At 42.1% G+C, this 26,504-nt stretch overlaps 1 protein-coding gene across 3 annotated transcripts in view; it reads left to right on the top strand.

Moving 5' to 3' along the window:
* TRRAP (transformation/transcription domain associated protein) overlaps positions 1 to 26,504 on the top strand; it is a 252,953-nt gene that overhangs the window by 175,195 nt on the left and 51,254 nt on the right. For 2 of the 3 annotated variants that reach the window (XM_077449048.1, XM_077449050.1), the window contains 4 exons: positions 5,806 to 5,997; positions 10,223 to 10,418; positions 14,612 to 14,877; positions 22,159 to 22,259. In XM_077449048.1, coding sequence (XP_077305174.1) covers positions 5,806 to 5,997; positions 10,223 to 10,418; positions 14,612 to 14,877; positions 22,159 to 22,259 — 755 coding nt within the window. The remainder of the gene's footprint in view (positions 1 to 5,805; positions 5,998 to 10,222; positions 10,419 to 14,611; positions 14,878 to 22,158; positions 22,260 to 26,504) is intronic. The other variant, XM_077449049.1, reaches the window with a different exon arrangement.

The raw sequence follows: 26,504 nt of genomic DNA on the forward strand, positions 1-26,504 counted from the left end.
AATGAACACGTTGTATAGGTTACATTATTTCCTGGTTAGGCAGACAAGTAGATGCTTTTTACATTTGGTGCTTAATTCTGAAGATGAAAAGAGAATTGATCACATCTGACAGATGGTGCCAGTGATGGCTCTCAAGTTGAGCAGAGGTGACAGCCACCAGTGTCTGCAGGCACAGCCCTGTAGTGAAAGATTGTTTCTGTAATGAGGCATGTCCTAATGGACTACATGGAGAGAAATGCGCTTCTGCAATTCACGTCCACCTTTAAGGAACATTTTGGATGTTTTTGGAATGTCAGGGAACATTTGGAGCTATGTTTAGAATCTATATAGGAAACCATTAAATATCTTCTATTTGTAGCGTTTATCTTAAGTCTGATATACACTATATTGTCAAAAGAAGTATTGGGACAACTACCTTTACACATACACAAATTAACTTTAAAGGGGTTGTAAAGGCAGAATGTTTTTTTTTTATTTTTTTTTATATCTTCATGCATCCTATGCATGAAGATAAAAAGCCTCCTGTGTGCATTCTCCTTCCTGATCAGCTGAGACACAGCAGCAGCGCCATTGGCTCTCACTGCTGTCAATCAAAGTCAGCTAGCCAATCAGGGAAGAGGGGGGGTGGGCTTCCATGTCTGAATGGACAGAGAGCTGTGACTTGGCTCAGCTGCTCCTATAGCAAGCTGCTTGCTGTGGAGGCACTGAACAAGAGGGAGGGGCCAGGATCCAGGAAGAGGCACCCGAGAAGAGGAAGATCTGAGCTGCTCTGTACAAATCCACTGCAACAGCGCAGGTAAGTATAACCTGTTTATTATTTTTATAGGAAAAAAAAAGCCTTTACCGGCATCCCAGTCTTAGTTTGTAGGGTTCAATATGGAGTTAGTCAACCCATTGCAGCTATCACCACTTCAATTCTTCTGGGAAGGCTGTCCACAAGGTTTAGGAGTGTGTCTACAGGAATGTTTAACCATTCTTCTAGAAGCACATTTGTGAGATCAGGTTGGATGAGAAGGCCCGGCTTGTAGTCTCCGCTCTAAATTATCCCAAAGGTGTTCTATCAGGTTCAGGTCAGGACTCTGTGCAGGCCAATCAAGTTCCTCCACTAGTTCATCCATATCTTTATGGACCTTGCTTTGTGCACTGGTCCAAATCATTTGGTGGAGGGGGGATTATAGTGTGGGGTGGTTTTTCTGGGGCTGGGCTTGGCCCCTTAGTTCCTGTGAAGGGAACTCTTAAGGCATCAGCATACCAAGACATTTGGGAGAATTTCATGGTTCCAGCTTTGTGGTAACAGTTTGGGGATGGCGCCTTCCTGTTCCAACATGACTGTGCACCAGTGCACTAGTTTTCTGACAGCTTACTACACCTGCTGTGTTTTTTACTTTAGAAGATAGGCTGCCATGTTCTTGCTGCCACAGAAAACAAATATGAACTGCTGTTTCATAAATTTCTTCACAGTGCCTCAATCTAAAGAGATCATAATGGGTTTCTTGAGGCTTTTTTTTCCCCCTTAAAAATAACAAACCTGTTATTAACTCCTCCTGTGCAGTGGTTGCGCACAGAGCAGTCCCGATCCTCCTCTGTTTGGATCCCTCTTTGATGCTCCTGGCCCCTCCCTCCTGTTGAGTGCCTCCACAGCAAGCAACTTGCTATGGGTCAGCCGAGCCGAGCCACAGCTCCCTGTGTCCGTTTGGGCATGGTGCTACACCCCCGCCCCACCCCCTTTCTCTCCTCATTGGCTCACAAACTTTTGACAGCAGCGGGAGCCAACGGCCCTATGCTCCTGTCTCAGCCAATGAGGAGGGGAGTCCCAGACAGCTGGGTCATTTGAGCAACATTGCTGGATCTAGATGGGGCTCAGATAAGTATGAGGGGGGCTACTGCACACAGAAGGTTTTTTATCTTAATGCATAGAATGCATTAAGACAAAAATCTTCTGCCTTTACAATCACTTTAAGTCCAAAGAAGGTGTATGCCACCTTGGGGACTTCTCTTTTATGCATTATTTGCATTTTTACTGCACGTCCGGAGTATAGCTATGGCTACATTTCCAGGTCTCCAACTCTGTACTGCCCCTCCTCTCCTCTTCCCTAATCACAGAAGGCTTTGTATTACAGTATGTGTGACTGTACAGCCGAGGTGCAGGACGAGCAGTCTTTCACAGCAGCTGCCTTTCTCCTGTCAGAGTGCAGGGAATATAGAAAGATGAGTAAAAAAAATTAAATAAGAGAGGTCCATGAGGTGGCATAGACCTCAATGGACTTAAACTTTTTATAAACCAGCAGATTTTCAAAAATGTCTTCAATTCCAGGGGTTCTTCTTTTAAATATATCTAACTACTAGGGTTGTCCCGATAACGATACTAGTATCGGTATCGATACCAAGCATTTGCCCGAGTACTTGTACTCGAGCAAATGTTTTCCGATACTTCACCCAATACCTGGGCAGTCAGGGTGATCAGTGCGGTGGGAGAGTTACAAGCACTGATTACCCTGTAAAAGTCTGTCAGCCGGCCCGTGTCTCAGCTTTTCTATTTTTCCCAGCACACCTATAATCCAGACTAAAGTTGATTTGGTTGACGGATACTAGTACATATACATTACACAATTGTCATATACGCTACACAAAATGGAAATATTAAGCAAATAAGTGTTTAATGAGGCTGATGTCTACAGGTTCATCTATCCAAAAAAACGAAAAATCATCATTTAATGCATCAAGGGGGATCAGCTTAAGTTACTAAACATCAGCTAACTGTACTGACAAAGTAGAACAGTGGTCTTTAGTCAAATATCATAGACAAGAATAGAAGAGTGCTAAAAAGAATAGTTCATAAAAGCCACACAATTTTAGGCTCCAAAATTGTCTCAGCTCCTCTGTGAATTGTTTCTATCAAAATCAGCAAATTGTGAGCGTTAGAAAGCTGGAATTGCAGTAAGACAAACTCCGAATATACTTGTTTTCATCAACAAGCTAAGCTATATAAACCTGTGGGGTAAGGGTACAAAATGTAGACTACTGTACGTAACATGGTCTGGTGATATTTCGACCTACACCTAGACAGGCCTACATTTGAAGACAGCCTTTAAATTCTAGTAGACATTGTTATAAATGTGGGATCAACCTTTCTCGACCTTTTATAACACAGAGGAACTATTGAAATAAGTTTCTGGTTTTGGGAAGCCCCTTCCAATGATTACTAGATCTACAGCTCATGGTACATTAGCGTGATAGTCCATAAGAGGAATGTGTCTTACATTTTTAGACAAACAAATATGAAAGTTAAAAAGATCATTGGTTTACTTTTTTGAAAGGCTGAAATTGCTCACTTCTCCAAAAACCCATAGCAATCTCTGGAAGAATCCTAGGCTTCCACTGAACCATGGTTCAGAGAGGCTGATCTAGATGCTGTATCTAACATTGTCCTACTGTATTGACATTTGTATTGTTTGTCACCAATTGTAGCAGCCGTGTGTGTGTGTGTGTGTGTGTGTGTGTGTTTTTGTGAAAAAGTACATATTAAAACAGACTTTGTATATGGAGGCAGGTCTCCAACTGTGGAGCCTGTAGGCATATAACCCGAATTGGCATCCTTCTGCTTGGGTCACTTTTTTTTTTTTTTTTTTACACAGGACATTTTCTTGTTTGCTGGTTTCAACTTGACTTACAATATTAAAACTATATTTAAGCTTAAATTCGATTTTGAGATGGTTTCATTTCTACTGAGGATCGGAAATAAAAATTAGCATAAGAACAATAGAGAAAATCCACCCTGTTACACCCACTGTAGCTAATGGTCAGTGCAGTCCTAACTATGCATATAGAATTCTATGATGTATGTATAAGCCCTTGTACACACGGTAGGACATTCTGACAACAAAATCTGTCTGACTTTTTCCGACGTTTTTTGTCCGAAACTGATGTTGCATACACACGGTCGGACAAAGTTGTCGGAAAATCTGATCGTTCGGAACATAATGACGTTTTTTCATTACAACGGGACTACGTTCAGGATAGTAGCCATTAGCTTTGGTCTAGGAATTTGATCTGAGCATGCGTGGCACTTTGTCCGATCGGAATTCTCTACAAACGATTGGAAAAAGTCAGATCGGATCGTGTTGTCCGAAAATTTTTATATCCAGCTCTCAAATTTTGTTGGTCAGACATTCCGATGGAAAAAGTCAGATGATGCCCACACACGGTCGGAATATCCAACAACACGGTCCGATCGGACATTTTCCTTCGGAATGTCCGACCGTGTGTACAAGGGCTAATACAAATTAATTGCCCCATTTTCAGACAAAAATGTTAATGCTCTCAAATAGTAATTGAAGAGAGAGTAATCCCTCTTAGAGATCAGATCACACTAGCCCTTTAATTAATCCCATTAGTGCTATGATTGTCATCAGAAACGTTCCCTGCCCCTTTGAACAAATAGTGTTTTATTTTAATTTTCAGGCTCTAATTTCCCAGTCTTTATTTCCTTCATAAACTGAATTACAAAGACATCAGTTCTTTTGTTTTTCCTGATTAAATGCTCTGCTGTCGCCGTTTGACTTTGCTTGTGTTGCACAGTGTACTTGGGCTGCCATAGGACGTCATTCTTTTCCCCACAGGGAGGAGAGCGACAGGCGTTCTTTACCGCAAGCCGCACCTGTTGTCTGGCAAGCAGGATAGACATTTAAAACGTTTATTCTGTGTAACCTGGTGTTTGTGTTGTCATTGCTTCTCTTTCATTTGATCCTTAGCAATGTCATGGAATCTTGAAATAGATTGCAGAAAACACAAAAGTGCTTTGTGTGTTTACCCGTTTCTGAGTAAACCTTGAGAGATGGAATCGGGCGTTAATTATTTATACAACCCAATCTTTCCTTGTTGAAGCCATAGGTTTGCCTGAATAGATGAGATGGTTTACAAATATAGGGGTTTAGTGTTAGGTCTGAAGAACCTATAACAACCAAGTTTTTTTATTCTGTGTCTTGACATCTGTAAAATAAAATCTGATTCTTGCTCTGGGTACCTGGTACACTGTGCAATCCCATTTTTATAGTGAAACGCCATCAAAACATTTTTTTTTTTCCTCATCCATTGAGGGACACAAGAAGTCATATACTGTTGGGTTATACTGCTGCCTGAAGGAGGCTGGACACTGGCAAACAAAAAATCCACTCTAACAGACCTAGGTGTCCCTTGGGCTCTTCAGCATTAGGATACGGTTTCTCAGATAGTTTTTGCAGTCTCTTTTCATGCCAGCTTTGCATGTAAGTTTCTTCAGGTGGCTCTTTGAGCTGCAGGCAGGCTGTTAGCATTTTGTTTGCTGTTGCCCACCCAGGAGTTGGGCTTTAAGTCACTAACCCTATAAATGCTAAAGCCAGAAAACCAGCGTGGCAGCCAGACACCTAGCATTTTCAAATGGAGCAGCAGGATATGCAATTTTCTCATGGCAAGTTTCCTGTAAGATGACATTTGCAGTTGAACGTGATCTTCAAAGTACTGTATATTTAGGGCCCATACACATGGTTAATGTCCATATTTCAGCAACCAGGTGCCACAATTGTTGCATACAGTCTCCTACATGAATGACCGGAAACAGCTGTACACAGGTATATGCAGTTCTGAGCATTAAAATGTGAAAGTACTCCTCTTGCAAGAGACCGTTCTGTGTACAACTGTATCCTGTAATTTATGTGTACAGACAGTTCCACGCAACACCTGTGGCTCCTGGGAGCAAAAATGGTTATATACAGTTTGTGTGTATATATAGTTACATATAACATGTTTATGCATGTACTTTATCCCTAGGTTGAACTGAGTTGTCCAAAGGAAATGGCATGGAAAGTGAATATGTACCGTGGTTACCTGGCAATTTGCCATCCAGAGGAGCAGCAACTGAATTACATTGAGCGACTGGTTGAAATGGCAAGCAGCCTGGCCATCCGGGAATGGAGAAGACTTCCATATGTTGTCTCTCATGTCCATACACCATTATTACAGGTAGGCTAATTCTTGGACGTTTAATACTGGGGTGGAGACAGTCTAAAATGTGCTGCCAAGCAGATCTAGCTCTTGGTATGTTAGGTGAAAAGCAAATTTTAAATCGTACATTCCTAAATGGGATGATCAGTAAACCTTGACTATGGGCAGCTTAAAGTCTTTCCTTTATTGTAGATAACCGGACACTGAGCATCTTCATATCCATTACTATAGGTTATGCTGCCAGCGTCATGTTGTTCAATACTGGCAACAAAAGACGAAGTCCCTTCCTGGGCATAACCCCTCCCTGTTGGGCAAGACTTCAGTTTTTGTTTGGTGTAGTTTTTTGCTTTGTGTGACGCTCAGGGGATTTCATCCTCAAGTATATTGTTGGGTGCATCCTGGCGTTTCTCTAATCTGAAGTCAATCAGGGTTTCTCCTTGAGTACAATCACGGGTCAGATTTTGTTGACGGCTCATTCTACCAGAAGCGTTGATGCTTCCTTGGCTATTTGTCAGGCAATGAAACGTGGCTAACTTTAGGGACAACTGTATGCTAAAGCAATCGGTAGCTCTTGAGAAAGAGTCGGCTAACATTGCGTACATATACTTTATCAAAATCTCATGAAAACCTGCTTGACCCCATGCCTTCCAAATGATCACATTAAAGCTGAACTTTAGGTAAAATAAAAATTGACCCTTGCACTTGACATGATCTCTGACATCACATACAATGCACTACCAACAATCCTATGCTGTATGCAAGGATGTAAAAGGCCCTCCTACAAATGTCTCCCATGTAACTCCTCCTATTTATTTCCCCATGATTACTTGGGATCTAAATCTGGTTCTCTGCACTTCATGAACCACCGTTTGAACCACCGTTTGAACCACCGTTTGAACCACCGTTTGAACCACCGTTTGAACCACCGTTTGAACCACCGTTTGAACCACCGTTTGAACCACCGTTTGAACCACCGTTTGAACCACCGTTTGAACCACCGTTTGAACCACCGTTTGAACCCATTGGACACAGTCATCTTTCTCTACTCTCACCAGCAATGTGGTATTCCTTGTAGCCATCAACTCTGCAAAGTGAATATCTGACGTTTTTTCATGCTGCAGTGAGCCATTTTCAGTTTTGCAAAGGGGCAAGGTGATGTTGAGACTCAGAACTTCCATTATGTCTAAGTTATGCCACGTACACACGACCGGACTTTTCGAGGGACTAGGTCCGACAGACTTTCGACGGAGTTCTGACGAAGTTCTGACAGCGTTCTGACGGACTTTCCGAATGAACAGACTTGGCCACACACAATCACACCAAAGTCCGACGGATTCGAACGTGATGACGTACGACCGGACTAGAATAAGGAAGTTCATAGCCAGTAGCCAATAGCTGACCTCGCGTTGGTTTTTGTCCTTCAGACTAGCATACACACGAGCGGATTTCTCGGTAGGAACTGGGTCCGGCGGAGTTCCGGCGGAAAAATTTGAAACGTGTTACATTTCTAAAGTCTGTCGGATTTTTGCAAATCAAAAGTCCGCTGCAGCCCACACACGATCGAATGGTCTGCCAGAATTGTTCCGTCGGACCTTTTGATGTTGAAAAGTCCGGTCGTCTGTACGCGGCATTCGTTTCTGGCTTTCACCCTGGACATAGTGCTTTTGTCCTAATGATCAGTTTCCACCCGTTTTGTATTCAGGAGCTCTCTGCTTTATCTACAAATGCTTCTTGGGCCGTTCACACCAAGCAACCGTTTCTCAGATTTGCAGGCTGCCGCCTGATCTTCTGTTCACACATTCTCTAAGTTATACTAGGTGTTCAATACAACCTCATTTGATTAGGGCTTTGGGCGTAGAATCCTTCCGGCAGCTCCTTGAGCTTTAGGCAGTACTCCATTCTCTTTTTGAGTGGCCTTTAGCACTTCTTTACTGTGTTTCCCACTCCTCAGTTGGACTTCTTTTAAACAATCCCACAGGTTAAAGACTTCCCACATCCCTCAAGAGACTTGAAAGAAAAGTAGGAGTTTTGTATTAGCCTTTTCTTTGAGTTCACACAGGAGCTCTGTGTTTATGATCCTGCCCCTGGTATTGCTTTGCTAGAAAACTGAGGCATGCTGGTAGTGGGAGGGGTTATCCCTAAACAAAAAATAACAACATTTAACTTTTGCATAGGGGAGATACCCCATTACAATGGTCAATTTTTAGTTTACACAAAGTTCAGCTTTAAAGGACCTTTCAGAATGGTTAGGAAGAGTTAAAACCAAGCTCTAGTTTACAGGAAAATTAATTTACATTGAAATGTAGCTTTGGATCTTGGATTAAATGTTTTAATTTTTAACAGTACAAAGTTGTTCCAACAAGAATACTACATAACCTACAGGGCACAATATAATGCACACTTCCTGTAAAGCATGTTTTACATGGCATTAAACCATTATAGATTTTTAAACAACCATAGAAGGTCCACATGCCTGGTTTATCCTCTCTCCTCCTCCTCATGCTATCTCCTAGGCTGAACAGCAAATCCTCCATTTTGCTTAAATAATTGACTTTATCTTGATTAATCTAATTGGAAAACGGAAGTTGTGTGCATTGAGCTCCAATGTCTCATCTTTGGATCTTCTGATTATTTTGACATTCTAATGTGTTTTTTTTTTTTTGTTTTTTTTTTGTTTTTTAATTCATGTGCTGATTTTACACGGTCCACGCTTGTCATAAGCTTACTCTTAAATGGAGTTCCATCCATTCTTTTTTCATTGTTCAGTGGTCAGTTCCTCAGCCATCTCAAAGAAAGGTGGGCATACTCTCAGGGGGCACAGATAGCTGTGAAAACCAGGACTGGTTTCAAATCCTGACAACAACGCCACAAATATAGGACATTTTTGTGAGTCGATATCTGCTGTATGACTGTATTGATTACATGTACTAGATTAGCTTATCTTTATCTTATATACATTTACCTACACTTGCTGCTTTACTCACATCTCAACACAAGGATTAAAGACAATGAATGACAAAAGTACAAAGTGAACTGTGAGTTTGCAGCTGCAGTAATTACTTTTTTTAATATCAGATAGTGTGTGATTAAATACCTGCAAGAAAATTAAATTTACATGATGAATGGTGGAAGAAAGGAGGTTAAGGTATTGTGAGAGCTGATACGGCGATAATTGTGAAAATTATTACTTTGCTTAATTTATTTTGTTTCAGGAGATTTGACTTTGTAAATGTGAGCTGGGTTTTCAGGCATTTATCTTATTTAGCTGATTAGCAGCAAATACAATCGTTATCTTTCTTCCGTGTCTTAGCTGCTCCGCAACCAAAGAGGAAGCTTATTTAATACACATGTTAATGGAACGTTACCCCAAATATCATCCTCCTTTTTAGTAGCAGAAACAATTTTTGGTTTAAGCGGGTCAATTTTAGTATTTTTTTTCTAAGAACACTTAGAATTACTCTTCCTTCAGATATAATATCCTTGTGTGAGGCTCTAAGTCCAGGATAATGTACCCCCCAGCCTCCTTCACCTTCTCTAGAACATGTCCCAGCATCCATTTTTTTTTTTTAACTTGCCCCTGTTGCAAGAAATGTTTTATTATTATTATTCCCGTGACATCTTCATTAGGCTTATAAAGTTTGTGCATGGCCAGCTGCTCTGGGCTCAGTTTCTACTGACATAGGCACTCGCATAAAACAAAATCTCCCAAGATTACATTCCCTGTGCACAGCATGCAGGCAGCCTCTCCGGGAGCAAGACAGCAGTATTGTCTTACTGGGAGAGAAATCCAGTGAAGCATAGTATAGGGAGAACTCTGTAGTCATGTCGGGCAAGGCTGCCAAAACTGGTTTTGGCATTCCATGCAGCAGTGGCACTGTGTTGGCCCATAGAGGTTATTACTTTGGATTGTGGAAGCAAAGTTCCTGGCGGAATCCCATGCAAGAACATGCAAACTAATGTTTTATGATGTAATTGAATGAGCAATCTCAATGAGGCCTCCTCCTAATTAGAGTAGTAGTCTCAACTGGGACCTTATTGGCCTGATGTCCAAATTACCATTGACTTTTTAACATTTGAAGCAGTAGTTTTCCAGTTGCAAGCTTCTTCCAGATTAAAAAAAAATGAAGGACTTAGACGGCCACATAGAATAAGCCATGCCCATTGGTTATACTAGGGGACTAGGTAGCATACTTTGCCCAGAAACAAATGTTGTCGTTTTACCATCTCTATCTGTTACTTGCAGGCAGCTCAGCAGATCATTGAGCTTCAAGAAGCTGCCCAGATTAATGCAGGCCTACAGCCGACTAACCTAGGGAGGAATAATAGTCTCCATGACATGAAAACCGTGGTGAAAACCTGGCGGAACAGACTGCCTATTGTTTCAGATGACTTGTCCCATTGGAGCAGTATCTTCATGTGGAGGCAGCACCATTACCAAGGTGGGTATCGCACAGGAGCAAAGACATGCACAGTTTGACATTTGTATTGTAGGAAGCATGAGAGGGTAAGGATTCTTTGTTCAATAAAATGCTGCCGTGAATAGTCTAATTTCTTCTAGACAAAATCGCTGCCTCGAGTTGTTTAGCAGCTGCTTAAAAGCTTCTGTATCTTGTGTGCCAGCCTTTACTAAATTATTTTCTCAACTTCATGAGACAACTTAACTTAATTTAAAACCGTGCTGCATACCTCTCTGAATTAGTGCTTTTGCCAATTCAGGATGCAATGGTGTCACTTCAATTCTGTGATGCTCATATGGTTTTCTCAGTGGGGACAGAGTTTAGGGACAGGTTGTCTTTGAAGGAGTCAGTACTTTGTTCAGTAGCATTTTTTTTTTTTTTTTTTGGAAGGTTTTTTAATTCCCTAAATATTTTTAGATGATGCATTTGATTGAAAAAGCATAAATGCTTTAGTGTGTATTGCACTTTCCATCTCAATAGAGATGGATTTTCTTTGGTGAAAGCAAAAAAGCAAAAATGGCAGCCCCTTCAATCGATTTATTGTAGCTAGGGAAAGTTCCACATGGGTAGGGTTTTACCCAGGGGCGGACTGACCATTCGGCCACTCGGGCACTGCCCGAGGGCCCTGGGCCATTAGGGGGCCCCATCAGGGTTGCCAGACTCAGTAAAACCAGGGACAGTATGTAAAGTGTTTTTTTTTGTTTTTGTTTTTGTTTTTTTACATCTGTCTCTGAAATGTCCCTTACCGACATCCTTTTGGTCTAAAAATCCTGAGATTATAGCTGCCCCACCTCTCCAGTACCTTCTCAGCCAATAGAAACGGGTGTACATGTATGTGTATACTGTGTGGCCCCATAATCTGATTGCCGGGGGCACCATGAGTTGTCAGTCCGCCCCTGGTTGTACCCTGAACAATACAAAACATCCACAGCATTCAATCTAATCAGCATAATATCTGCATATGGGCAGGGTTGTACCCTGAACAACAGAAAACGTCTTCTGCATTCAATCTGATCAGCATAATATGTGTAATTAAACTCTTTGCAACACATTAGATTTATACATGTTTTTTTTGGAGCATAGACTTGCAAAGATACCTGAAGTCACACTGCTACAGCACAGTAAACTTGAACATAAATTGGAATATTAAATCATAAATCATTGCATCCTTATAAACACATCAGAACAGAAACGATCCTTATCAGAACTGCTGAAATAAGTTGCATTCCTTGCAAAACACATTAGGCTTGCATGGTCCATCTGGCCACACACTGGCAGATCAGAGAATTAAGGGCAATGAAGACCTGATTTGTTCATGTTCCCAGAATTTGCATCATGTCTTTCTTTGCTAATATGCGGAATTGGCACATCTATGGTGAGGATTCATTTTGCTTTTATAAGGACAGGATGACTGTTGAAAAGTTGCATGTTTTGCATCATATTATTGCAGAATCTATGGAATTGCCCTCCTCCATAGGTCACATTAGCAAATATCAGACTTTATTTTGTCTTAATTCAGTATGTGATGAACTCTCAACCCTCTGTTTCTAACTTGCATGAAATACTGTACCCCAATTATAATAGCTGTTATTTTTTTTAACCTCCTGATGTATATCAGCTTATCTTAAAGTAGTTTTAAACCTCAGACATGAAATTTGAACAAAGCATATCACTCTATAGTATGCTTGTTTCAATTAGGAGCACTAAGTGACATTTCTGTCTGCTGCTTTGTTCCATTATCAGTATGCATCACACTTCTGACAAGTTTTCCTGAACCCTAGAGAAAAATTGTGACGGTCGAATCTCCAGCCGATTGACCACCTCAGCTCTGTTCCTATGAGCTGTGTGGAGGGGGTGTGTTTATTCCCTCCAATCCTCTCTCAGAGCTCTCCTCACTGAGCTCTGCAGAATGCAACTTCAGCTTTCCACCCCCTTTTTTGTATATTTATTTTTTTAAACTCTCAGATGCACGTTAAAATTCAGCACTTTGAATGGACGTAGAGAAGACAAGACTGCAGATAAACAGTTACAACATATGAAGGAGGATCTGTTTCATCTTTGTCTATCCCCTGAGGCCAGTCACTTCACTTGGTATATGTAAGGGTGTGCAAATACTTTAAGTACCCCTAAAACCAACATTGCTTTTCCTGGTTAATTTTCAACAAAGCATTCATTCACTCAGAATCATATATAACAACTTCTGGTAGGACGACTGGCTGATCATGATTATTCACTTCCTTTATGGAATACCTTATTTATTGGCATATAACACGCACCTTCATTTTATGAGGGAAGTTTTAGAGAAAACATAAATTTAAATGAAGAACTTTGAAGCAAAATAAGGGTCAGTGCCCATCTGCAGCCTCACCATTGCCCATCTGCAGCCTCACCATTGCCCATCTGCAGCCTCACCATTGCCCATCTGCAGCCTCACCATTGCCCATCTGCAGCCTCACCATTGCCCATCTGCAGCCTCACCATTGCCCATCTGCAGCCTCACCATTGCCCATCTGCAGCCTCACCATTGCCCATCTGCAGCCTCACCATTGCCCATCTGCAGCCTCACCATTGCCCATCTGCAGCCTCACCATTGCCCATCTGCAGCCTCACCATTGCCCATCTGCAGCCTCACCATTGCCCATCTGCAGCCTCACCATTGCCCATCTGCAGCCTCACCATTGCCCATCTGCAGCCTCACCATTGCCCATCTGCAGCCTCACCATTGCCCATCTGCAGCCTCACCATTGCCCATCTGCAGCCTCACCATTGCCCATCTGCAGCCTCACCATTGCCCATCTGCAGCCTCACCATTGCCCATCATTGCAGCTTGATCAATGTCCATATGCAGCCTGATCAGTGCCCATCTACAGCCTCACCTTAGATTACTGCTGCCTCGGAGGAGACAGGGATGTGGCGGAACGAGTGCCATCAGATTAAATACAGCGCAAATCTGTCAACAAACTCTTTAATACAAAGTTCTATAATAAACGGAACACTGGTCCAATGCCGGCCCAGGAGACGGGACTTCCTATTAGAGGCCGCTGAGTAAACAGGAGATTCTTGCTGTAAACAATCTGAGGGCTCTTGTCCTGTCCCCTCCCGGTTTCCTCCTAGGCATCCCAAATTGCAATATCGGCGTGTAACATGCACACACTATTTGCACCCGTTTTTCAGGGTGAAAAAGTGAGTGTTATACGCCAATACAGTAATTTGCATGATGTTCACAGTAACACTTAGCTGTCTGGTTAAACGTGCAACTCTAGCCAAGAATAGATTAGCTATGTATACACTGTAGTGAGGTTAGAACCCTTGATTGTTATTTTATTGTGCTATTTGTCTCCGTTGAACAGATTTAACCTCACTTGTGTTGTCGGGATAGGAAGTGTTCAGAATCTAATAGGGACTTGGACAGTAATGAAATCTTTTTCTATTGGGGTATGGTTAGAACCCCTTTATGGCTTATTGTGATCTGTGTCTCCATTCAGAACAATCCCTTCATGTCCTTTGTATTCACTAAGAAAGTGATGAAATCTCCTTGTCTAGGACACAAACTACATTTAAAACCTGACAGTGAATATAAATTGGCAAATAGTTTTGTGTGGACTTCTACATTGATGTATGAAAAATCACTGAATGGCGTTTTGATCATTGCCCCCGTAGCTGGCTACAGTGCTCATCTATAAAACTACAAATTGCTGGATAACCTGAGTTAGGAGTAGCTTTAAATCTGGGCATCCTGTCACTAGCTTCAAAAGCAAGGTGTCAATTGTTCAGTAGTTGACCTACAAAATGCTTGGAATTTCAGCAACACATCTTTTGTTTACTTTTTATTTTTTATCTAGCACAGAAAACGAGAAACTGTTAAGGAGTGCAATTCTGTAGCTTTTACAAATCTCTACCAAAATTGTCACTGTGACATGGGCCTTGGGGGTGTATATACCATTGGAGAGTTTTTGTGCTATCTTCTAATGCCATGCAAAGGAAAACGCAAGATTTTTCTTCATTATGACTACAAGAGCTAGACATATTAACTTTTATATTCTGTAAATTGTTCATATGTTGTATATTTTTCATGTTTGTAGCTATTAGGCTAATATTCTGCCATAAACCTTTTCAAATGAATTGCTTCTAGTGCATGAATGAATTACTTGTAGTAACTTATTGTCCCCTGATAGCTATAGTGAATGCATATGACAACAGCACTCAACATGATCCAAGCTCCAACAATGCAATGCTGGGTGTGCACGCCTCAGCCTCTGCCATCATCCAGTATGGAAAGATTGCCAGGAAACAAGGACTGGTGAATGTAGCACTAGACATTCTGAGCCGTATTCACACCATCCCTACAGTACCCATCGTAGACTGTTTCCAGAAGATCCGACAGCAGGTCAAATGTTACCTACAGCTGGCTGGAGCCATGGGGAAGAATGAATGCATGCAGGTAAGCTTCTGAGTGGAGGAGTAATGGGTACAATGATGGGTCACAGCAGCTATAGGCTTCATGTGTAAAATGTTTTTGGGTATTTTATGACATGAATTCAAAATCTACATTATGAATTTGTGTTTTAGGCCTTTGAAACACAAAAGATGGGGCACTTCTAAAAGTATTGATTTAATCCAAGCTTTTATCTCCTTCCCGCTGAGCGTACGCACATTCCTTGTGCAGCTGCAGGCATCATCCCAGTAAAAAAAAATTTAATTTTTTTTAGAGCGGGCGGTTGTTTCTTCAGGGATAACAACCGATGCGACTAAAAGCTGCTCGGCTGTTAAACCAGAGGAGCGAGAGGTGACGTCCCGCCACCTTCGGCCATTCTTACCAGGCCTCCTGTTTCTCCGGGAGACCCAAGGCACAATGCGGCACTTCCGCCGGTTAGAGAGACTGGAACGAAGCCGGAAACGGCTTCATTCCAGTCTTCTTTCTGTAGATACGGAAGCGACGTCTCAACATCACTTCTGGTTTACTTGGCTGCCAATGGTGCCAGTTTTTTAAAAAAATAACAGTATTCAGATTCGCTGTTTTTGCTGATCTGAATACATTGAAGTGCAAAGGAGGGATTTGGGGTCTTTGACCCCCGATCCGTCCATAAAGAGTACCTGTCACCACCTATTACTGTCGGAAGGAATGTTTACATTCCTTGTGACAGCAATAAAAGTGATCAAATTTAAATTTTTTTCTAAAAGTGAAAATGCAAAAAATTGGAAAAAATATAAAAATACATTTTTATAGCGCTCCTGCCCCCGCGGGCTCGCGCAGCAAAGAAAATGAACACACAAGTCGCGCCCGCATATGTAAACTGTGTTCAAATCGCACATGTGAGGTATTTCCGCGATCGTTAGAGCATGAGCAATAATTCTAGCATTAGACCTCCTCTGTAGCTCTTTTTAGGGACAGTAGTTTGTCGCTATTCCTTGAGTGTGTGCAATTTCAAAGCAGGACATGTTGGTTATCCATTTACTCGGTGTAAGACCATCCTTTACATTATACAAAAAAAATTGGGCTAAGTTTTACCTTTTATTTATTTTTTTTTAATTTTATTCATGAAAGTGTCTTTTCCCAAGAAATTGCGTTTGAAAGACCGCAGCGCAAATACAATGTGACATAAAATATTGCAACGATCGCCATGTTCTTCTCTAGATTTTCTGCTAAAAAAATAAATAAATATATGTGCGTGTGTGTATGTATGTGTGTGTATGTATGTGTGTGTATATGTATATATAATATTAATGTGTATATGTGTGTATGTGTGTGTGTATATATAATGTGTTTGGGGGTTCTAAGTAATTTTTAGCAAAAATTACAGATTTTAACTTGCAAGCAACAAATGTCATAAATAGGCTTAGTCATGAAAGGGTTAATATCCAGAGTGCTAGTAGTGCTCACCTTGTCTTTTTGTGGTTTCAATATTTCAAAGACCTGAATAATGTTGTAGAGGGGTCTTGGGGTCATGACCTGTCTCAAAAAGGTTTGGCATAATCGTCGTTCAGTACAACTGTGGTCAAGCTTGCTGTAGAATTAGAGTTTTCATCTGTTGCTGCCAAGCGGTTCACCCACCCAGATATGAACACTTTATGCGAGATTAGAGCACAGTGCTGGGATTTTCTTTTGTAACCTAATAAGGCACAATTTTTAAAACGGGGACGCAGATGGCAATTTAAAACGTGACACATGTTCTAACTTCATCACACTATGCAAGGCAAAAGAAAAAGTGCTGACCAAGATTTCACTTTAAGTCTAATGAAAAATGCATTAGCTGATGTAAAACATTTGGTTGTATTTACTCTCCGCTCATACAAATTCAATGTAAAATATCTGTCAAGGTGTATAAACATTTACATGTATATCTGTAAAAATGTTCTGAGTAATGTTTTTGTGCTGTTTTTTAGTTTTACATTTTAACGTTCTTTCAATGGGAAAATGTAGGGAATTGCGACCAATTTGGCATGTTAAATGTATAATGGTAAAGTGTAACGATCTGTCATATAACTGTACATTTACTTATCAGATAAAATGATCCTGAGTGCCAGGAAAAAAAAAAAAAAAGATCTGATCATTCTAAGAAGATAAAAGAATAACACAGCAGAGAGCCTTTCATGTCCTGCCATTAGGAGATTAGTTTAAGTGCATAAACAATCCGCAAGTTTATCGGTTCCTGAGCTAGACAGTAGCCAGACCAGGGTCAGATGATGGAGTGAGCAGAGTCAGTAGGGAACACTGCTAAAAAAAAAAAAAAAAAAAAAAGCCAATTACCAAATCCTGAAGTGTTAATTTGACAAGCCTGGTTTAACCTTGTGCAAGGACCCATTAGCTGCAGTGTTTTCTCTGTAGGACTCTGCCTCTTTTCATGGAATAATTTCCTGGGAGCTTTGCAAGTGCATTTTGTAAGATAATGCTTGACTGGAATGCCTAAGCCCAAAACGGTTTATTAATGATAGGTCTAGTAATGGCCATAAAATCCCAGAATTTTCTTCATTTATCATTCACTTATCATAAGAAGTGGATACCACTATATAAATATAAGGCCTTCTCATTCTCCTCATCTTCAAAAAGACCTACATTGGAAGTTATGCCTAAAAAAAAAAAAAAAAAAAAAAGTTATGCATATATACAGACAGCAGCAACACAGGAGGTACCAGGCAGCAAGAGAGGTGGGGTAAATGCAGATCCACAGAAAAATGAAGTAGGAGCCAGGAGATCCTTGCACTGCAGGTGTTTGGGTACAGTTTTCTTTACAGCAACACCGCAGTAGTGAGATCTTGAGAATACCAATCATCCGATACAGAGTAAGTGGTATAAGCCTTAGTTCTCTTACAGCAGATCTGCAGCTAAGAGGCTACAGGGAATGGAATGCTACATATGAGGAAGGGAATGCACCTTGTCATGACAAATTCAAGGCTAAAGGTAGATTCTTTTTTTTTTTTTTTTTTTTTTTTTTGCTTAGGCACCTTACTTTAAAACAGCAAAACTTCATTTTTTGATTTCTTTTTTTATATAGGCAAAGGGAATGATCATAATTTAGGCAGGTTGTCAGGAACCTCGCTTCTTAATCTGTATACTTCTTGCTTTCTTTAAGACTTTTGTACAAGGTATCTTCCGTGCAACCCATTCATTCCACTGTGACACTGTTACAAATTGGGGTTTCTCTACACCTCTGAAACCATAGTTTGAAACCCATTGGACACATTCCTCTCTCTAATTTTTCACCCAGTAGTCATATTTCTTGTAGCCATCACTTCTGGAAAATGAATGTCTGAACAAGTGGTCTTATCCTGCAAGGAACCCTTTCTGATTTTGCATGGGGAGAAGGTCACGTGGAGACCCAGGACTTCCTTCTTGCCTATGGCTGTTTCTGCCTCACCCTAACTAAGAATTTGTTCTTCCATTTCTTTTGTCTGGCTCCAGTTCATCAAAAGGAAATGTGCAATTTATTGCCTGGGTGCTCAGGCTGTGAGTCTATACTTTCAGGAAGATTGTTTGCCTTTTGTATTTGTAAGTTTAAATTTAGAGTACAGCAGACCTTGCTGCCCCTCTGATAATCAGTCTTTGATGAATCACTTAATTTGTCAAACAGTGAGGAGGCGACATGTTTCTTCCTTACCATCTGTTTTAACCCTGTAAATGCAGCACCGCCATGTTGCAACCTCATGCATTTACACTCATTTGCCGAGCACTTGCAGTTTGGCCTCCTAAAGTTGACTGGGTTTTGTTCAACGTTACTGCCCTACAAACATGTCAAGGTATAATTTTTACTGTAGAAAAAAACCCACCAGCCGCAAGTGTAAATGAGACTTAAAGGTGTATTAGTTTCTCATTCTACCATTTTTAGTTGGCTCTGGCAGATCATCATCCAAGCTTATGGTCTCAAAGATTGGGTTCCTGCCTTTCCTTTCTACCAGATCTGCGAGTGCTTCTTGGGCTTTTCAGCATCAAGAAACTGTTTTTTTGCAAGGCTGCAGTATTTTCTCCATGTTCTACTAGGTGAACATTTCAGTCCCATTTTTTTTCGTCTGCATTTCACCTCTTAGTTTGACTGCTTTTGTATGTCCCAACAATCAAAGACCCCCTGTGCTATTACGTCACTGGAGCCTGGCCACCACGCAGCGCTCTGCATTCTACGGTATGCTGTATGCCCTGGAATGCAGCATGCCACTGCGCATGCGTGGATGGTGTTTGTGATGGATGCCGATGGATCACACCCCCCCCCCCCCCCCCCCCAGCCAAGCATGGTGTGCTCCGTTGCTGGTCCCCAAAGTTGCTTCCACATGCCTTGCATCCTCCCCCTGAACTCCGCTCTCATGCTGGCTGGTCCCCATACCGCTCCTCAGCAGCTGCCCGGATCTTGAATCCCGGTGGTGGTTTGGATGTCTCCGGACTGCAGGAGACATCCCACCGCTGCCACCAATGTGACGGATCTCAGATATCCCCCGGCTTGGCACCTCCAAAAGACCTGTGTCCTGTTTTTCAAATGCACCCGCAGCTGACAGACTCGCCATAACCAGTCCTTAACCTGCCCCCCCCCCCTCCCAATCGTGAGGCAAACCACACAGATGGTGAGGGTTAAACAAGCAGAGCATAAACTGTTAATTAAGTGCAAAACACACACCTTTAAACACAGGGACACTCCCCTTAGCCTTGTCATAGAGGGGGTAAGGGACAAGGAAGAACCAATGGAAACCCGACACTTGTACGTTCAACCAGAAACTACAGTTGAAATACACAAAGTGATTATGATAAGCAAACAGCCTCTCCCTAGACATCCCCCGCTGAATTTTGTCTCCACACCTTTTGTCTACGTGCCATGACATAAAATAATTAACCACCAATTAGCCTATAGCAAAATGATGGTTGGGCTGTGGTTCAGTTATCCTGACTAGGCATCATATGATGTCCTTCAGGATAAGACGCTGTGAGGTCGCGCATCGTGCCGTTTGGGGGTGCAGTGTGTCAGTCTGAACGTCTCCTCTCACGCCCGTGGGGCGTGGCTTGTGGCAATGTGTGTCAGACTGCAGACTTGGTAAAGAGCCTCTGATAGAGGCTCTTTACCATGTGATCAGCTGTGTCCAATCACGGCTGATCACGATGTAAATAGGAAGAACCGTTGATTGGCTTTTCCTCAATCGTGTCTGACAGACGCAAGTGGAGGAGAGCCAATTGGCACCTCTCATCATGAGGGGGGGGGGGGGGGGGGGCGGCGAGGTCTGCACTAATTGTTTATCAGCACAGCCCCCCCCTCAGATGACCACACTGAACCACCAGGGAAGGGGGCAACGTGGATGGCCAGGTATGTATCCCATGGCCAGCCACATGTTCAAATGAATGGCCAATCTGTGTCAATCAGTGCCCACAAATGGGCACTGATTGGCACCAGTATGTACTAAAAGACAACCGTGATGCCCATCAGTGCCACCCATTAGTGTCACCCATCCGTGCTGCATACGAGCGGTGCCCATCAGTGCCACCTTATCACTGCCCATCAGTGCAGCCATATCAGTGCTCATCATTGAAGGAGAAACCGTACTTATTTACAAAAATTTGGAACAGACACACAAGATTTTCGATATTTATTTTTTTATTTGTTGAGCAAAAAATAAAAATTGCAGAGGTGATCAAATACCACCAAAAGAAAGCTCTATTTGTGGGAACAAAATAATAAAAAATGTGTTTGGGTACAATGTCACATGACCACACAATTGTCATTCAAATTGCGACAGCGCTGAAATCTGAAAATTGGCTTGGGCAGGAAGGTGTCTAAGTGCCTGGTATTGAAGTGGTTAAACACAATAACAAGAGAGGGAGGATGGGGGGAGAAGGGATGCAACTTATATAGACATACATTATCCCAACGACATTTTGTCTCCCAAGTTCTCTGCTGGGCCATAGTCTGTGTGGGAGGCCAGCCCACTCCAAAACACTGCGACAGTGGGTTCTGTCACAATGTTATCGGCTATTGCCGATGTGAATATCTCCTAAACGGTGTATGTTTAGAAGATAATTATTGTAACTACAGGTAAGCCTGATTTAAGCTTTCATGTAGGTATAAGTAAAGAGGAGGGCGTTTACTACCATGTTTAAGACCTCTTGCATGCCTCAATGAACTCCAAATAAAGGATTTTATCCACTTGCCGCCCGCATTCTGGGCGGACGTCATATGACGACCCTCCAGAACATCTCCTCTCTCACACCCGCGAGGGCATGAATTGCGGCAATTAGTGGCTTGTTGTGTCAGTCTGACACACCGCTACACCGAATTAAAGAGCCTCTGATAGAGGTTCTTTACCACGTGATCAGCCATGTCCAATCATGATGTAAACAGGAAGAGCCGTTGATCGGCTTTTCCTCACTTGCGTCTGATAGACGCGAGTAGCGGAGAGCTGATCAGCTACTCTCCTGACAGGGGGGGTCTGTGCTGATTGTTTCAGTGCAACCCACCCTCATATGCCTACCCAGAACCACCAGGGATTGCCACCCTAGACCACCAGGGAAATGCCAATCATTGCCCAGGTAGCTGCCAATCAGTGCCCATCCCCAATGCTTGGCAGAGCCATCAGTGATGCCTATCAATGCCATCTATCAGTGCCCCCCTGTGCTGCCTGTCGGTGCCATCCATAAGTAACCATGAGTGCCCATCAGTGCCACCTATCAATTCCCATCAGTGATGCATATCAGTGCCCATTGTCAGTGCCACCTCATTGGTGAAGGAGAAAACTTGCTTTTTTTTTTAATAAAAAAAAAAAAACAACGCAGAGGTGATCAAATACCACCAAAAGAAAGCTCTATTTGTGGGAACAAAATGCAAAAAATTCTGTTTCGGTACAGTGTAGCATGACCGCACAATTGTCATTTAAACGGCGACCGCGCTAAAAGCTGAAAATTGGCTTGGGCAGGAAGGGGGTGTAAGTGCGCAATATTGAAGTAGTTAAAGTGAGTACCACAATCCTATTTTTATCTTCACTGTAGCTCACGATGCAAACGCAATGCATTTCGGGCAAGACCAATGTGTGTTTTTTCTGCTTGCTAATGTTCTTACCTTGGCTGACAAAGGAAAACGAATGCAACTACAATAAAAAAAAAAAAAAAAAAATTAAAGTGTGCGTTTAGTTATCCTTTAACTAGTGATTGTACCAAAGTCTTTTAATTTTGCAACAGTTTTGTTGGCCCTTTGATGTTTTGAAATTGAATTTTTGGCTCGATATGAAGTGTTGTCTTTTTCTTTTTACATTCTAGGGTCTGGAGGTGATCGAATCAACCAACTTGAAATACTTTACAAAGGAGATGACTGCTGAGTTCTATGCATTGAAGGGAATGTTTTTGGCTCAGATTAACAAGTATGTTTACAACCGATAAAATAAATGGAAGACCTTCTTAAAGTAAACCCCAATCTGAGCAATTTAAGCTGAGCACAAGATAAAAAAAAAAATTTACAAGCAGGGGTAAATGCTTTGAAAGCCACATATCAGAACGATTAGTCAATCCAGAGTTATACAGTAGATAGCTGACATTATTTACATTTTTTTTTTTTTCAATTAATTTTAAATCTTTTCTCCATCTTTAGCTGGCCGCCTCTCTACGTCAAACTGCTTTATTGGTCCTGAATGGAATTAGCCAACCTTACTGACCAATATGGAGGTGTAGCAGGTGGAAGTTGGCAGAGCTAAGCTTTTTCGGTTACAAAATTTGTAGATAAATTCAGCTATCTTCATCATTCTCCTCATTTTGATCTGCAGTTGTCATTGAAGGTGGCTTCTGACTACACAGATTACACCAGAGGCTCAGTTTGAACTGCCAAAGGTTGTGATAGGTTTGCATTAATGCAAATGTTTTTACAAATTCTTTAAGTGTGTATATGTGCAGTTATCCATATTCCCTCTTGATATACAGTATGCAGGCTGTGCCAGCTCTTCAGGAGTATTACTTAGCCCTGGTTCACAGTAATGTGATTTCAGATGTGTTCCACAACCCATGGAATCGCATGACAAGTGAAATAACAGGAGTTTCTGTGGAGGCTGTTCACATACACTAGATTGCCAAAAGTATTGGGCCGCCTGCCTTTACATGCACATGAACTTTAATGGCATCCCAGTCTTGGACCGTAGGGTTCAATATTGAGTTGGCCCACCCTTTGTCGTTATAACAAATTTAACTCTTCTGGCAAGGCTATCCACAATGTTTACGCATGTGTCTACTGGAATGTTTGACCATTCTTCCAGAAGCACATTTGTGAGGTCAGGCACTGATGTGGATGGCTCAGTGTCTCCAGTCTATTTCATCCCAAAGGTGTTCTATCTGGTTGAGGTCAGGACTCGGTGCAGGCCAGTCAAGTGTGCACTGGTACACAGTCATGTTGGATCAGGAAGGGGCTATCCCCAAACTGTTCCCACAAGGTTTGGAGCATGGAATTGTCCAAAATGTCTTGGTATGATGATGCCTTAAGAGTTGCCTTCACTGGGACTAAGGGGCAAAGAACAATCCCACGACATAATCCCCCCTTCCACCAAATTATTCGGACCAGTGCACAAATCAAGGTCCATAGAGACCTCGATGAGCGAGTTTGGGGTGGATGAACTTGACTGGCCTGCAGAGTCCTGACCTCAACCCGATAGAACAACTTTGAGATGAATTGGAGCAGAGACTGCGAGCCAGTGCCTGACCTCACAAATGTTCTGGAAGAATGGTCAAACATTCCCATAGACACGCTCCTAAAACCTTGTGGACAGTCTTCTCAGTGGAGTTGAAGCTGTTATAGCTGCAAAGCGTGGGCCAACTCAATATTGAACCCTACAGACTAAGACTGGGATGCCATTAAAGTTCATGTGAAGGCAGGTGTCCCAATACTTTTGGTAATATAGTGTATATGCAGTGCAATTCCATGTAATCTGAAAAAGGGTCATGTGAGTGTTTAGTGCAACAATTTGAGCTCCATAAACTTGAATGGAAACTGCAGGCAGATTTTTTTTTTTTTTTTTGTCCTAACATGATCCCAGCACGTTTTCTAGTACTGTTTTCTAAGAGAGAAAGCGACCCCAGGACAGAAATCGCATCTGTATCCAAATTGCAGTAAAAAAGAATCAGAATTGCATCAACTCGCACTGCAGCTGTTCCTTGAAAACATTATCAAACAGCTTCAAATCGCACCGCATCAGCGAACCGAGGTGTAGTGCTTTTACTTCAGCTGCAGCAGCTGAATGATATTTTTTTGAGAGCAAAGCATCCCTTTAGCTGTCTCTACTTCTGGTTTGCAGAAGATCGTAACTGCCAATAGTACTATATTTCCAGGATCAAACCCAGGTTTTAATACATTCTTCTGGAAGTATCCCTATTTCTAAATGGCGATGAACTTTAAAGTTGTTTTTAAAAGAATCAACATCTTTATCGTAACGATAGTATTTAAAAAAAATGTTGTTTCTCTTTGGGAATATATGGAGTATGCATTCCCAAGAAGGGATCTGAGAAGATTGGCTCGTCACACAAATCTAGATACGGGACGATGTGCCCATTGAGGTCATGGATATCCATACAGACTTACCGGGGATCCAACCAGGGCTGTCTTTAAGGCAGGGCAAAAGGGGTAGCTGCCCTGGGACCTGTCATTGTTGTGTGGCCCAAAGCAGCTGCCTCATACTTGCCAACTATCCCAGTTTAAATTCCCTTGTCCTTTGAAGTTTTAGCCCTGTGCTGTGTCCCGATATGAGCAGTAGTACTGCACAGTAATCTCTAGCAACCAATCAACAAGCAGAAATCATTTGCTGTAACCTCTAGCAACTAATCAGTGAGCTGTAATGTGTGCTGTAACCTTAAGCAACCAGTCAGTAAGCAGTAATGATATGCTGTAACCTCGCAATCGCAATTACTGCCTGATCTGATACAGTAAACTGATTTTAAGTCTAGCTGCTATTTATTGTATGTCTCAGAGCAGGTGGAGAGTGAAATTGCATGGGGGGCAAGAAATTTTTTGCCCAGGGTCCAATCAATATTAGACGGCCCTGGATCCAACCCTTCCTCTATCTAGAATTTGACCAAAAAAATTAAAATAGTGTAACGTAAAAATTGAAATCATGTTAAAATTGCTCATATTCTTCATGCAGTGACACCAAACCTCAACAGGGTGACCTACTTTACTAAAGAAGGGTCTGTATGGGCTTCATATAGGTGTTTGAACGTTAGGAGAGCAAACCTTTAATCTGAGCATACATTCTTACGAAAGACTGCACACGACAGTCCTGGAAAGGTCAGCTGTGGCCGCCCATTTTTCTTTACCGCCTAGTTTGTGAACAAGGTGATAGCACAAGTATGAAGAAAGTCATCAGAGGTGTCAGTGTGATAGATCGTTCAGGCGAGGACAAAGAAAGGGAAGGCTTCGTGACAAATCTGGTTAGAAAGAGAAAGTGTTGATAAAGTGACTCATTTATCAGCCTGCTCCCTCAGTAATAGCACCGCTGAACTTCCCAGTTCATGAGAGAGCAAGGTGTTTTTTTCTTCCTTCCTTCTCTAATTTTTTCCCTTCTCTAAAGCAAGGAAAGAAATTGGTTCTGCTATATTAGGGCTAATTAGCTTTTTAATAGACTTGCTGTCAGCTAAAGTTATTAGCTTATGCATCATGCTTTCTTAAGTACTGGTAGCAGCACAGGAGGAGGGGGTGGAGATCGTTTTTTGTTCTGTAATTTGCTGTTTAAACTCCTTCCATCAAATAAACAGTGGACCTCACCTTTTATTTAATTTATGCCTTTATATTAGGAGTCTCCAAACTGTGGCCCCTGGGCCGGATGTGACCCATTTCTTGCCTCTGGCCCTTGGGGCACTATTCCTCCTATTGACACCCAATGATGGGGCACCATTCCTCTCATTGACACCCAATGATGGGCACTAATCCTATCCTGCCATTTTATTTTTCATAGTTTCATAGTTAGTAAGGTTGAATAAAGACACCAGTCCATCCGGTTCAACCTGAGTGAGTGTCTACCCCTATCCCTGTACTTTACACACTCACATTGGTCCCTACCCTCAAGGAGCCCGCAATCCAAAGTTCCCATTCATATACTAGGGCCAATTTTGGACAGAAGCCAATTAACCTACCTGCATGTCTTTGGAGTGTGGGAGGAAACCGGAGTACCCAGAGGAAACCCACGCAGGCACAGGGAGAACATGCAAACTCTAGGCGAACCAGCGACCCTTTTTACTGCTAGGTGAGAGTGCTAACCACTACACCACTACACCACTGTGCCGCCCATTTTTATTTTACTCCCACTGACCACCAAGCCTAAGGCGGTGTTTACTCCCACTGATGCCAGGGCATTTTCTTCTCCCATTGGTCACAGTCCAGCCCCCCTAAAGTTTGAAGGGCAAAAACTGGCCCTTTGGAAAGTTTGGAGGCCCCTGCTGTATATGTTTTGTTACTGGTGATACACTGAAGAAGCTAAGGGCATTTTATTGATATAAGAGATGATATTTCAGCCATTGCCTTTTCACATTTCATTTGAGTTGTTTCACTTTTGGAATGGGCTACATGTAGTTTGAAACCAAAATGCTCCACAGGCAAGAGAGATGGGCCAGCCATAATCATCCTTGTCCGGGTT

This window comes from Lithobates pipiens, unplaced genomic scaffold (assembly GCF_037356315.1).
Source record: "Lithobates pipiens isolate NorthernLeopardFrog02 unplaced genomic scaffold, aLitPip1_a1.2 Scaffold_22, whole genome shotgun sequence".
Lineage (NCBI taxonomy): Eukaryota > Metazoa > Chordata > Amphibia > Anura > Ranidae > Lithobates > Lithobates pipiens.